Here is a 13,716-nt window from a genome sequence, read left to right on the forward strand (position 1 = left end):
CTCTCCCACCTCAGAGGCACAGCACTGCCTCCTGGCTGCAGCACCAAGAGCCTTTCATCCACATGGCTCAGAATAAAAGGGAGAAAAAGTAGAAAGAAAGAAAGAAAGAAAGAAAAGAAAGGAGGGCAGGAGGAAGGAGGGAGGGAAGGCGGGAAGGAAGGAAAGAAAGGAAGAAGATAAAATAAAATAAAGTGAGATAAAATAAAATAAAGTTATTAAAATAAAAAATAATTATTAAGAAATAAAATTTTTTTAAAGAAAAAAAAATGGATGGATAGAACCCTAGGACAAATGGTGAAAGCAGAGCTATACAGACAAAGTCTCACACAGAAGCATACACATAGACACTCACAAAAAGTGGAAAAGGGGAAAAAGTAAAAAATATTGCTCTCAAAGTCCACCTCCTCAATTTGGGATTATTCGTTGTCTCTTCAGGTATTCCACAGATGCAGGGTACATCAAATTGATTGTGGAGCTTTAATCCGCTGCTTCTGAGGCTGCTGGGAGAGATTTCCCTTTCTCTTCTTTGTTCTCACAGCTCCCGGGGCTCAGTTTTGGATTTGGCCCCGCCTCTGTGTGTAGGTCCCTGGAGGGCGTCTGTTCTTCGCTCAGACAGGACAGGGTTAAAGGAGCAGCTGCTTCGGGGACTGTGGCTCACTCAGGCCGGGGTGAGGTAGGGGCATGGAGTGCGGGGCAAGCCTGCAGCGGCAGAGGCCGTCATGACGTTACACCAGCCTGAGGCGCGCCCTGCGTTCTCCCGGAGTAAGTTGTCCCTGGATCCCGGCACCCTGGCAGTGGCGGGCTGCACAGGCTGCCCGAAAGGGGGGTGTGGAGACTGACCTGTGCTGGCACATAGGCTTCTTGGAGGCTGCAGCAGCAGCCTTAGTGTCTCATGCCCGTCTCTGTGGTGCACGCTGTTAGCTGCGTCTCACGCCTGTCTCTGGAGCTCCTTTAAGCAGCGCTCTTAATCCCCTCTCCTCGCGCACCAGGAAACAAAGAGGGAAGAAAAAGTCTCTTGCCTCTTCGGCAGGTCCAGACTTTTACCCGGACTCCCTCCCGGCTAGCCGTGGCGCACTAGCCCCCTGCAGGCTGTGTTCACGCCACTAACCCGAGTCCTCTCCCTGCGCTCCGACCAAAGCCCGAGCCTCAGCTCCCAGCCCCACCCGTCCCGGCGGGTGAGCAGACAGGTCTCTCAGGCTGGTGAGTGCCGGTCGCCACCGATCCTCTGTGCAGGAATCTCTCCGCTTTGTCCTTCGCATCCTATTGCTGTGCTCTCCTCCGCGGCCCCGAAGCTTACCCCTGCGCCACCTGCAGTCTCCGCCCGCGAAGGGGCTTCCTAGTGTATGGAAACCTTCCCTGCTTCACAGCTCCCTTCCATTAGTGCAGGTCCCGTCCCTATTCTTTTGTCTGTGTTTATTCTTTTTTCTTTTGCTCTACCCAGGTACGTGGGGACTTTCTTGCCTTTTGGGAGGTCTGAGGTCTTCTGCCAGCATTCAGTAGGTGTTCTGTAGGAGTTATTCCACGTGTAGATGTATTACTGGTGTATCTGTGGGGAGGAACGTGATCTCCACGTCTTACTCTTCCGCCATCTTCAGGAAAAATTTTCACCTCCATTTTTCTTCCGTTTTCTCTAAGATGGCTAAATCTTGCCTGCTTTAAATGCCTGTGGCAGCAGTATTTTTGGCCACCTGTTGTAAAAGAAGTGCTGTCTTCCCACTGCCTAGCAGGTCTTATTGAGGGTAACGTTTAACCAAGGAAGCTGCAACAGGAGCCCGGGAAAACTTGAACATGCCGTTGAATTCTAGACCAGAAAGGTTGGATTCAACTTGTTCACCCCTAAGCCCCAGAAATAACACTAATATATCACAGAATATACATTCTTCAGGAAACATCAAGAGAAGGAGTCATTTCCCCACTCTTCCATGTGTGTAATTGTATATTTTAATGTAGCTCTTCATGCTGCAAGTAATTGTATAAATATTTGCTTTGCAGAGCCATTTTATTTACATGCAACATTTAAAAATTCTCTTTATTTTACTATTAGGACACACATATGAAGAAAAACTTTTTCAGTGCCCATCTGCTCATTTTTTCATCTAATGTAAGAATTCCCTGTTATGACAGTCTGTTCCTTAACAGCCAGATATTCTAACATAAAAAGAGACACAAAAACATTACCCATAACTTTGGAGACATACCTCCAGATTATTGGACTCTCTCTCTTTTCGATATTGTCACATTTGCTCAGTTGATGACTATTTTAATAATTGTAAAATACAACTCCAAGTTAAAGATGTTCATCATTATAATGAAGATAAAACAATAGAAAATAAAGTTATTTTCTGCAAAGCAATATAGCTAAATTTGAAGTGTTATCAGTGGAGCAAAAACTATTTCTAAGAAAAAGGAATTAGCTATAATTAACTTAAATCACGTTCTATTTCTTGTTTGCCTACACCTCGGTGTACTAATGCATGGTGATGTGGTGCCCAATTCATACGGTTGCCCTGGAATGCTGTTACTGCTCTGTTTTCTTCCTCTAGTTCCTTTTCATCATATAGCAGATTTCTGTGCCTTGGCCCAGGTTCACTGTCTTTGCCTCTTGCCTCGCACTTGTACCATTACCCTATCCCTGGAGGATACAGACTGCACCTCGTTCACTTTTTATTCCTCTTGCTCTTCATTTGATGCATTTGCCTCAGATTTCCAACTTGCTTTTAGCTGTCTAAAATTTGACCCGAACTGTCTAAAAATAGTCCTGCCTGCTTTAGACCTCCTTTGAATTTGCAGCCTTCTTTTTAAACTTGACCACATAACTACCATCTTCTGTCAACACCACAGCAAATATCTTTGGACTGACAGGCTGCATTCCTCTGCTTTAGACCAGTGTTTTTCACATTATGTATCACAACCCATTAGTGAGTTTTCAAGCCACTTTAGTGGGTTGTGATAACTTTAAAAAATGAAATAGAAGAAAATGGTCTGTTTTATTGTTGAAATGTGTATATGTGCTGGCTTATGATATAAAATATATTTCTACCGGTGCTGTTGGTCTAAAAAGTTGGAAAATATTGCTTTCAATGGGCACTGTGATTTCAGATTGCCTGCAGATGCCCAATAATCACTTCCATCTACCCTGCTTCTCACTTCTGCTCTTGGTGTATTCTTAGATCTTCCTGACATAACAATTTGTTCCAAATTTAAGATTATCTTTGGACTCTAACCCATATATTCATTCATCTTAGATAAATGTACTGTATAAGGTTGTCAGATTTAACAAATACAGGACGCCCAGTTATATTTGAATTTCAGATAAATGATAATTTTTAGTATAAGTTATTCTCAAATCACATGTTTATCTGGAATTCACATTTAATTGTGTGTGCTGTATTTTATCTAGGAACCTTAATACTCTTCAAAAAGCAACCCAAGATATTTCAGACTGGGCTAGGCCACCCCCTTCCCCCTTAACTAAATGAAAAAGACAAGAGGAGCTGATGAATGGGTGTGATGATTGAATATATAGAAAGTACTCACAGAAGAATGAAGGGAAATAGTAGACAGTGATATGAACTGAAAATAGCATGTTGGAGTAGGTGATAACAGTACCAGAGTGCAACAAAACAAGCAATACTTCGGGATTGTTAGGAGCCCAACTAAAACTTGAGAATCTGCCACCATGGGGGCAGTGGCACGTTTGGAGCTGAAGAGCAAATCTGGCAGCATCCTAGTTTCAGTATTGGAGATATTGTTAAGGTACAGGAATTCATTTGGTTATTTATCAGGTGTTTAGAGGTCAAACAGATACAATTAAACAGGAAGTGTTTCTGAAATAGTAGTTAGGGTTTGGAAGCAAAAATTGTTGAGGGTCAGAGTAAATACAAATTTGATTAGGCAGGCCAAATGTCTGGCTTTTTGTTTAATTGATTATTGCTATGAATACACTTTTTAACCTAAGAGTATTTATGCTGAGTCCTGATCAAAGCATTTTTCGGAATCTCTTCAAAATTAACCAAACAATTACCAACAGGTGATTCCAATAATTTGATATAGCCGGGCACATTAGTGGTGTAGAACCATATCTCACAGTATTCAGGGATAATTATAATGCCTATGCACTTAATAGATATTTGTTCAGTAAATAAATGTTTAGATGAAAAATGTCTTCATCTGTGTAAGACTGTTTCCATGTGCAACTCCCCAGATTAATAAATTCCTCTGTAGAAGTATAATGATGTTCGCTGCTTACCTTTTCTCACGCATGCAATGGGTAAAAGATAATCCATATAAATATAAGAGAAAACCATTGGTTGGACTTTTCAGTTTTGTAACACATCTATAAAAATATCTGGGCCAAATGTTATAGTGTTTGTAAAGCTTTATATGTATATGATATGGGTGTGTGTATATATATATGTGTGTGTTTTTTTTCCTAATTCCCTCTCTTCAGATGTATTCAAAAATATACAATGTATAAACCACGTAAAGACATAGTGGCCCTTGTTGAACTGGAGATAGTGCCCATAAACAAGACTTCCCCTCCTTAGATAGGGGTCTCTCTGGACTATGGTGTCTTTGTGAATCAGTACATATGAGGTCTTTAATAGCGTTTGGATTTATAGGTTCTGTTCAATTACATTTTAATTTTATTTTTTGTTTGTTTGGTTTTTGTTTGTTTGTTGCGGTACTTGGGGCTCTCACTGTTGTGGCCTCTCCCGTTGCGGAGCAAGGCTCCCGACGCGCAGGCTCAGCGGCCATGGCTCACGGGGCCAGCCCCTCCGCGGCATGTGGGATCTTCCCGGACCGGGGCACGAACCCGTGTCCCCTGCATCGGCAGACGGACTCTCAACCACTGCGCCACCAGGGGAGCCCCTATTTTAATTTTATTAGTTTTTTAAAATAAATTTTCTACAGCTTCGTTATCCAGTTATGTACATTGCAGGTGGTTTGTGATAGTATATCACAGTGTTAAATATTAAATATCACAATAGCGATATGATAAACAAATTTCATTAGGAGACTATTTATTCATAATTTCAAGAGTTTCACAAGAGAAAATGTTAAAAATTCGGCCCTAAAAGCAAATTCTTCCATGAGTGTACTGCATGATATTTGGCAAAAAAAAAAAAAGAAGTTTTAATGTTATTATTCCAGTGAAATAAAGGTGTTATTTCTATTTTCTAAATTTATTTTATAGAGCAAAGGTGGAGAAGGTAATTTAAAAAATAGTGTGATTAGACCAACTTTATTTTGCTCTAAAGCTTGGTGTCTGCAATGGAGCACACTATAGACAAAGGCATCAAGCTGTGGAGGAATGTTACTTATAATGAAATTCAGCACTTGCCTGCTGCTTTTCCAAATTACTAATATTTAGTAACATTAATTATGATTTTTCCTTTTGCTAAGACCTTAGGGAACTTAGGACAAAATGGTGTGATTTTGGTTGATAAATCTTTTGATTTTAGCTTTTTCTGCTTTGCTAATGCTCATGATTCACCCATGTCATGTGATGTCTCTATTTCAGCTCATGTGTTAGGTTCACATCTTAAAGCAACAATAACTTCTCTACTGGTGAATTTCTTTGAACAATTAGAAGTCTTTTTCCTTTAGAAATAGTTTACTTACACTTCTTCTTGTATATTCTATTAAAAATGGAAGTCCTCTGCATTTAGTTCCTGGTTGTTACAGTGTTATTGCAAAGCCATTACTTTATTCATTTTTTAAAATTAATTTTTATTGGAGTATAGTTGCTTTACAATGCTGTGTTAGTTTCTACTGTACAGCAAAATGAATCAGCCATACAAATACATACATCCCCTTTTGGATTCTCTTCCCATTCAGGTCACTACAGTGCATTAAGTAACGTTCCCTGTGCTATACAGTAGGTAGTTCTCATTAGTTATCTATTTTATACATAGTAGTGTATGTATGTCAATCCCAATCTCCTAATTCATCCCACTCCCCCCTTCCCCCTTGGTATCCATACATTTGTTCTCTACGTCTGTGTCTCTACTTCTGCTTTGCAAATGGGATCATCTATACCATTTTTCTAGATTCCACACATATGTGTTAATATACAATATTGGTTTTTCTCTTTGACTTATTTTACTCTGTATGACAGTCTCTAGGTCCATCCACGTCTCTACAAATGACTCAATTTTGTTCCTTTTTATGGCTGAGTAATAGTCCATTGTATATGTGTACCACATCTTCTTTATCCATTCCTGTGTCGATGGACACTTAGGTTGTTTCCATGTCCTGGCTATTGTTAATAGAGCTGCTATGAACATTGGGGTGCATGTATCTTTTTGAATTATGGTTTTCTCTGGGTATATCCCCAGTAGTGGGATTGCTGGGTCATATGGTAGTTCTATTTTTAGTTTTTTAGGAACCCCCTACTGTTTTCCATAGTGGCTGTAATCAATTTACACTCCCACCAACGGTGCACGAGGGTTCCCTTTTCTCCACACCTTCTTCAGCATTAGACAACCCTCAGATTGGGAGAAAATATTTGCAAATGAAGCAACTGACAAAGGATTAATTTCCAAAATATACAAGGAGCTCATGCAGCTCAATATCAAGAAAACGAACAACCCAGTCAAAAAATGGGTGGAAGACCTAAATAGACATTTCTCCAAAGAAGACATACAGGTGACCAACAAACACGTGAAAAGATGTTCAACATCACTAATCGTTAGAGAAATGCAAATCAAAACTACAATGAGGTATCACTTCACACCAGTCAGAATGGCCATCATCAAAGCCATTACTTTAGCAGTCAGTTCTGCTGGAACAAGACAGATGGTCAGTTAATTTCCTCCAGGTGGAGCTCTGTATTGTAACTGCACAGTCTGATGTGCTTCCTATGGAACTCTGTAACCTGAGACAAGGTACAGGGCCCTTGACTGGCCTTGTATTCAAAAGGGTCACATCAAACCAGTCAGAGCATTTTATACTTACAAAGAATCTCACACCAGGGAACATTATAAACATTTTAGTATAATTAACCTATGCTGTAAGGTTAATATTCCCACTTTTTATGGATGAGACAGTCTCTTTCCTTTTTAATACTGATGACCAGGAGAGGCTATAAAATATGGTGATTAAAAGTGAATAAAAGATAGGTTCTGAAACCAGATTATCACATGAGTCCTGTCTCTTCTCCTTGTTTGACAAATTATACAACCTCTCTGAAGCTTAGTTTCCTCATCTGTTAAACAGAGATTATGATGGTGATGATAGTAATCTATTCTGGGACTGATGTGAGGATTAAATGATAAAATCCATATAAAATTCTTACTTGGCATAATTATTATTAAGCACTCAATCAATGGGAAACAAACACACGTATACTCTTTTAGGAAGCATTTCCTTTTGTGTAAAACAGCCAAAGCAAGTAATAGTTGTCATACAGTTAATGAGAATCCTAATTTAGAGAATTGTCAATTTTCTACCATTTCAGGAGCCAGAGAATTGCAGGTTTATGGAAAAGCTGAGTCAATTTTGAGGGGCTTCCTATTGAAAATGTTCAGAAATTAAACACTGTTAAAATTAGAGGGGAAGAATGCTTGGGACTGAGGAAGTGGGACAGGACAAACAGTCCTGTTTCAAAATTTTTGTCTGTTATCAATTTTGCTCATAATTTATAAAACCTAATGGCTCAAGTTAGTAAGATACACTTGCATCATGTAATTGTGACGTACAGTCTGGCAATGTACAGCAAAGGAACAATTTGTTATTAAATTAGTTTGGTTAATTAAAATTTAAACTTTTTTCTAATTTTATATTGCTTCATATGTTCAGATCCAAGTAAGAAAGGAGACATTTCTGGAGATAAAACTGTGCTATTCAAAAGTAAATGTAAGAAAACTTTAGGAATTATATATATTATCAAATTTATAAGGTGAGATTTGCAAACTAACTTGACTGCGATTGATTTTTTAAATATCAGTTCTTTTGAATAAGTTACAGTTTTACCTTAACCAAGCTGTTGAGGGGAAGGTGAGTGGCACTTGAGAACTGCCAGAATTTGGTTTTATAAGTGTAGTGTTTAAAAAGGTACTGTTTCTTCTTCCTTCAGAAGACAGGGACATGGCAAGGTAAAAACGCTCATCCTCCTTTCAACTATAATATTTGTCAGTAAACTTTTCAGAAATATATTCCCATTAGTTTTTAATTTTTTAAATTTTAACCTACAAGTGCAAGATCAATAGCAGTGCTCCTTATGGGATTTAATCATGATACCCTCTTCAGGTGCATAGGTTTATCATTAGATCACTAACATCATACTATCTTTGCTCTAGATGCTGATTTGGCTTAGTCCATCAAAATTGCATTTCAATTGCAGTTCAATTATTTTTATGTAGAAGTGTTACCATATTATTTAATTGGAGAGGTGATTTCTACTTCTAATTTAGGATGATAATGCAATTTATTATTTCTGCATTACTGATGAATTCCAGTCTTAACAGACTTAGAATGTAATATTTTCATTGAAAACAGTATCAATGTTGTCTAATACACAGTTGAATTAAGGTCTTTAGAAATGATAAGCAATGAAAAAATTGTGTTGTGCTACAGCATTTCCACCCCTCAACCATAGCTAATTCAAAGTTAAAAAATAGCAACAACAACAAATCTTCAGCCACATCTCAAGTTTAAGGAATATTTAAAATAGATAACCAACAAGGACCTACTGTATAACACAGGGAACTCTGCTCAATATTCTGAAATAACCTAAATGGGAAAAGAATTTGGAAAAGAATAGAAAAAATAAATTAATTTTAAAACTTAATATGTGTATCATATAGAGCTTTGTAACTATAATACTTATTATAATAAAAAATAATAGTGATAGCAGAAAAAGAAGAAGTTCCCAAGTCCTGACTTTGGTAACACTTTGATACTTTGGGTTTTTTTTTTTTGAAATACCAAAGTTTTAAAAAATCTATTTTGATGTTCCTGCTTTCCTTGGATCCTACGCATTTGTCTAATCTGTCTGTTGGATGAACCCACCATGGTCCCTTCAATGTATAGAAACAGACCAGGATTTGAGAGTTCCAGGTTCAATTTCCAGCTCTTTGCTTTGCCCTCTATTGTGTAACAATGGCAATTCATTTAACCTCTTTATACCAGTGGATCCCATTGTCAAAAAATTACTGTAAAATCTATTTTAGCCGCTGTCTAAAATAATGGATGCAAGCCCCAATGAAAACTATTATATAAATCTAAGAAAACAAGTCTGGATTCCTAGAAAATAACATTTCTAGGAAAGGGATGCCTCACAATTATTTACATGATAAATAATGTGAGATTATTGGTTTATAAGATTCAATATGGCTATGTTCTAGTCTTTCCTTTGGATGTTTATTTCTGTTACAGGCAATATATGTGGCTTGTCCCATGGCAGTTGTTTTTTGTTTGTTTGTTTTAGTGTGCAATTCAGAAGGAGCGAGACTAATATCCATTCATGTGATGTTTTGTTTCGTATTACTCACAACATGCAGCATTTCTGTGTTGATAAACCAGTTCTAAGGAAATACTCTCTATCTTTCCCAAATATAAAGATGTTTCTAAGAATGCATTTTTCAAGTGAATATTATCCTCACTAGTGTTCTAGAAATGTTCTGTACTGTATATTCAAAGGCTGATTTCTGTCTTAGAAACAAAGAAGTGTTTAGATTTGAAAAGTGGGTCAAGGAAATAGACATTTATGAATGACTACAGCATTTTATATCATTAATTATAGTGTTAGTAGAACGGTGTTTCAAGTATCTGAATCAAAATGTTTTGCAATTTCTGTCCCTTCTATATTTTATTTGCACCTGCTTTTACATGTTGTATGAAGAATGTTAGGACTTTGATGAATAGACAGCCTAGAAGAACACGTCCCTGATTTTATCACCGTTTATGAACATCTATTTAAAGTTGATTTAGCATTTCAAACACTCACAGAAACAGACCCTTTCATTAGAGCAAGAGCCATAGGAGCATTTAGCTCAGGCCTCAAGTTCAAGAGTCTTCATGTAGGCTTTCTGTTTAATCTCTGAATGGGGTCATGGAAGGATATTGACAGGACCACCACAGTATTTCATTATGGGCTTTAATTGTGAAATGCAATTATTCAAATGCACCATAATTTTAGAACTTTTAAAGGACATCTCATTGTTTAAAAATGTTCTGAGAACTTCAGCAGTGAAGGTTGCCCAGGACCCTTAATTTCAAAGAGGCTGGAGAGGAAAGAGCCTAGATAAAGAAAAAGGAATCATTTTCCCTCTTCACCTCCATGGCAGGAGAAATATTGTTTCAGAAATGAGTGTGAGACTTTCTGAGGGTCTCTTCTCCCTGTGCCTAAGAATACTCTGAGATCCTTGGGCCCCAGTGAACATGAGGTGGGGTAGAAAAGATCTGATGAGAGTGGGGTGTCTCAGCAGGTCTCCCTATAGTGGGTTCTGAACACCAAGAAAGTACCCCCAAATAAGGGATTTTATCCACTTATATAACATATAGTGCCCAGGATAACACCACAGAGAACAATGTGATATAATACTTACTAAAAAATCTTTTCTAAGATACAAGGTGGGACTGTATATATTTCATTCACACATGTACACATAGCATATTTATCCACTTATATAACATATTTGTGGTCAATACAAGTACCTGTTTTTCAGAGTAAAAGTGTAAAGGAAATATAATATGATTAATGATTCCAAGAAAAAATTGATTTGGAGCTAAGTAGTGCTAGGACAAATAATACAATTGAGTCAGGTCAGTGATAAAGCTCTCTAGAAGGGATTTCTACATAAGTGCTTTATTAGCACTGAGAAAAGGGCAGATTGTGGAGAGCATCAGGACCATCGAAGCAAATGCAGCATCTCTTTAACTCCACCAGTTGGCTATTGTTTTTTCAATTGAAGGTTTCTCTTTTATATAAGGAGAGATAAGCCTTAATAGAAATCCTCTATGAAAATCAATGGAGCATTCTTCTCAAATCCTGTTTGTTAATGAATTTACTGGTCAGCTCTATTAGTTCCCATGGATTATAATTCCATGTGAGTTAAAATATGAAGTATCAGACTGGGCATGAATCAGAGACTTAACTTCTGAATAATTGTAAAAAAGGTTTTCAGAGAGTCAGAAAAAATGATCTCTAACCAGATAAATAAATCAGATTAAAGTGTTAGTTCCCTCTGTAAAAATAGATGAATAGGAATCAAATTTGTGTGTGTGTGTGTGCGTGTGTGAAGAGACAAAGAGAGTGAGCGAGAATGAATGAACATTTATATTGCATTTATGTATTTCTTTATTCAATAGCTTATATAAAATATTTTGATGAAATACTTTCAAATTGCTCTGCTTCTTTTCTCCCGCAATTCCTTGTATAGTACAAGGAAGTTTGTTTTTTTTTTAAACTGGACAACACCTTAATTTACAAATGATAGTTATATTAAAAATCAGTTTCATATTCCAATCCCAGTAGAGTAGACTGTGGATTACCTGTGTATGAATCATCCATGGCAGATTTTTAATTGTAGACTTGTTCCTTCTCTTTGACATTCTTACGGCTTCTTTTCCCTAAGAGTCAAAGAGATAGGCTAAGTGATGTGAACTGATTTTCACATGAAAGTCAGGGAAAAATATGCTTTACAATTTTGGATTTTAATATGTGAGATTTCCTCGATGCTGTGCTCCAGCAAAAGTTAACCCCATCACCATTAATGGAATTGGCGCAGATTTGCACTCAATTATATGCAAGGTGCATATTTTCCTTCCTTCTACAAGCTTAAAATACATCAACGTTCATAACAGCTCTGCATGCACCTGAGGAATCGTCTATGGCAATTATGTCTAATTTACAACTCATTTATTCCTTTTGCTTACCTCATATTTCATGGACCAGTGTCAGTGACAGTATGATGGAAAACTAATGCCCTGCATCAGACTTCTTAGCGGCACTGTCAGCTTTTGTTTAGAGATGTTTAACAATCTGTCAGTTTCACTTTAGAAATCTTTGCTTTCTTGAGAGAAATACCTTGGTTTTTGAAAAGGTAATATTTAAAGAATCACTGACAAGAGTATTGATTTCTAACTTGATTCTGGATCATGGTTCTGAAAAGAGAAGCTCTGTATAGGGCACTGGAAAAGCTGGCTCTGACAATCAATGTGAACTATTGTGGACATAAATTATGAAAAACTGACATAAAATAGCAACTGAAATAGGTGGCCAGAATGCATTCCAAGTGTGTCATTTTCTGTGGAAGGGATGATTCACTGCAGTAAATAGATACATGAGTTCTGTTCAGATTATTTTTTATCTTTCCTTAAAGTACTTTGAAAAGCAATAATGAAGAAATGCTTATTACTGCAAAATCCAAAGTTTACTGTTTCACCTTGGGGCTAAATTTTTAAAAATATATGTAAAATTGGATAAAATTTTAATGGTGCTAGCAATAAGTTTAATTGCCAAAACAATTGTGGGCAAATTTTAATAAGGAAAATTCACTAGAGTATCTGTACACTGGGATTATTTTTCCTAAAAGAAATGCAGAAATATAAACAGATCTCCATCCAGATGTGGTTGATTTTTTTCCTCCACATTGCATTATTAGCGATTATTAAGAGACATGCAATCAAGTTGGATAGATATTTCTTGAAATGATGCATGGTATGCAGTGCATGCTTTCATTGTGCTTCCTGCCATTATGGAATAATGCGTCTTATTTGGAAATACAATGATCACTTCTGTTGAATCATGCCCAGTCAGCTTATATAATAACACCTCTATTTTGTGAATCATTTCAGATTTCAGAGAGCTATGCCTTCCTACCAAGAGAAGCGGTGACGCGGTTTCTAATGAGCTGCTCAGAGTGCCAGAAAAGAATGCATTTAAACCCAGATGGAACAGATCATAAAGGTAGCCGCAGTGTCAAATAGTGAGATTTCAAGTAATTTTATTCATAATGGCAATTTATATCCCACATTTTTATAAGAATGTGGTAGACAGAAACAGTTTAACAAGTCAGATCGTCTCATGTATTCAAGCAGGAGACAGTGAATGTTGAAGATTCACTACAAAGCAACTCAGTGTCCTTTCTCAGAAGAAAAGCAGTTTTGACTGTAGCAAATAACTTTTTTCCTATAATAATGTTTAGTTTTCATTTATTGTGTGTATTTCATGGTATTTTAGATATTTTCAGCAAGGAAATTGATGTTCCGTCTGTGTTCTTTTAAATCTACCAATTTCTTATTTCTAAAAGTAATGAATAGTATGGAGTTCCTTCACTGAAAACTTTTACAGAAAAGTTATAATTTGGCTTTGGCTTTCATTAAAAATTATTTGGATTATTTTCCTAATGTATGAGTTTCTCTCAGAGATTAATCTCAAAGATACATTTAGGCTAGCCTATTCCCTTGTGTTGGAGAATGGGTGGAACAGCAAAAAATAAAAAGTAAATTTCCTCTTGCGGTCAAGTAGTCCGTGTAGAAAGCAAATCTGGGGACTTCCCTGACAATCCAGTGGTTAAGACTCACTGCAGGGGGCACGGGTTTGATCCCTGGTCAGGGAACTAAGATCCCTCATGCCACACGGCACGACCAAAGAAAAAAAAAGTAAGTGTGCAGCAAAGGAGAAACATACAAAAATACCAATAATTTTGTTTAATCACTCTATTAGTGTCACTCATTGTTATCCAGGATATCAAAAATCTCCCCTTG

General features: G+C 37.2%; 1 protein-coding gene across 10 annotated transcripts in view; it reads left to right on the forward strand.

Moving 5' to 3' along the window:
• The window catches only part of NOL4 (nucleolar protein 4), a 395,149-nt gene that overhangs the window by 116,538 nt on the left and 264,895 nt on the right, over nt 1-13,716 (forward strand). For all 10 annotated transcript variants that reach the window (XM_029226147.1, XM_029226153.1, XM_029226084.1 and 7 more), the window contains one exon: nt 12,805-12,916. In XM_029226147.1, the coding sequence (XP_029081980.1) occupies nt 12,856-12,916 (61 nt within the window). In that variant the 5' untranslated portion in view covers nt 12,805-12,855. The remainder of the gene's footprint in view (nt 1-12,804; nt 12,917-13,716) is intronic.

This window comes from Monodon monoceros, unplaced genomic scaffold, assembly GCF_005190385.1.
Source record: "Monodon monoceros isolate NGI ecotype Baffin Bay Population unplaced genomic scaffold, NGI_Narwhal_1 Super_Scaffold_1, whole genome shotgun sequence".
In the NCBI taxonomy this organism is placed as follows: domain Eukaryota; kingdom Metazoa; phylum Chordata; class Mammalia; order Artiodactyla; family Monodontidae; genus Monodon; species Monodon monoceros.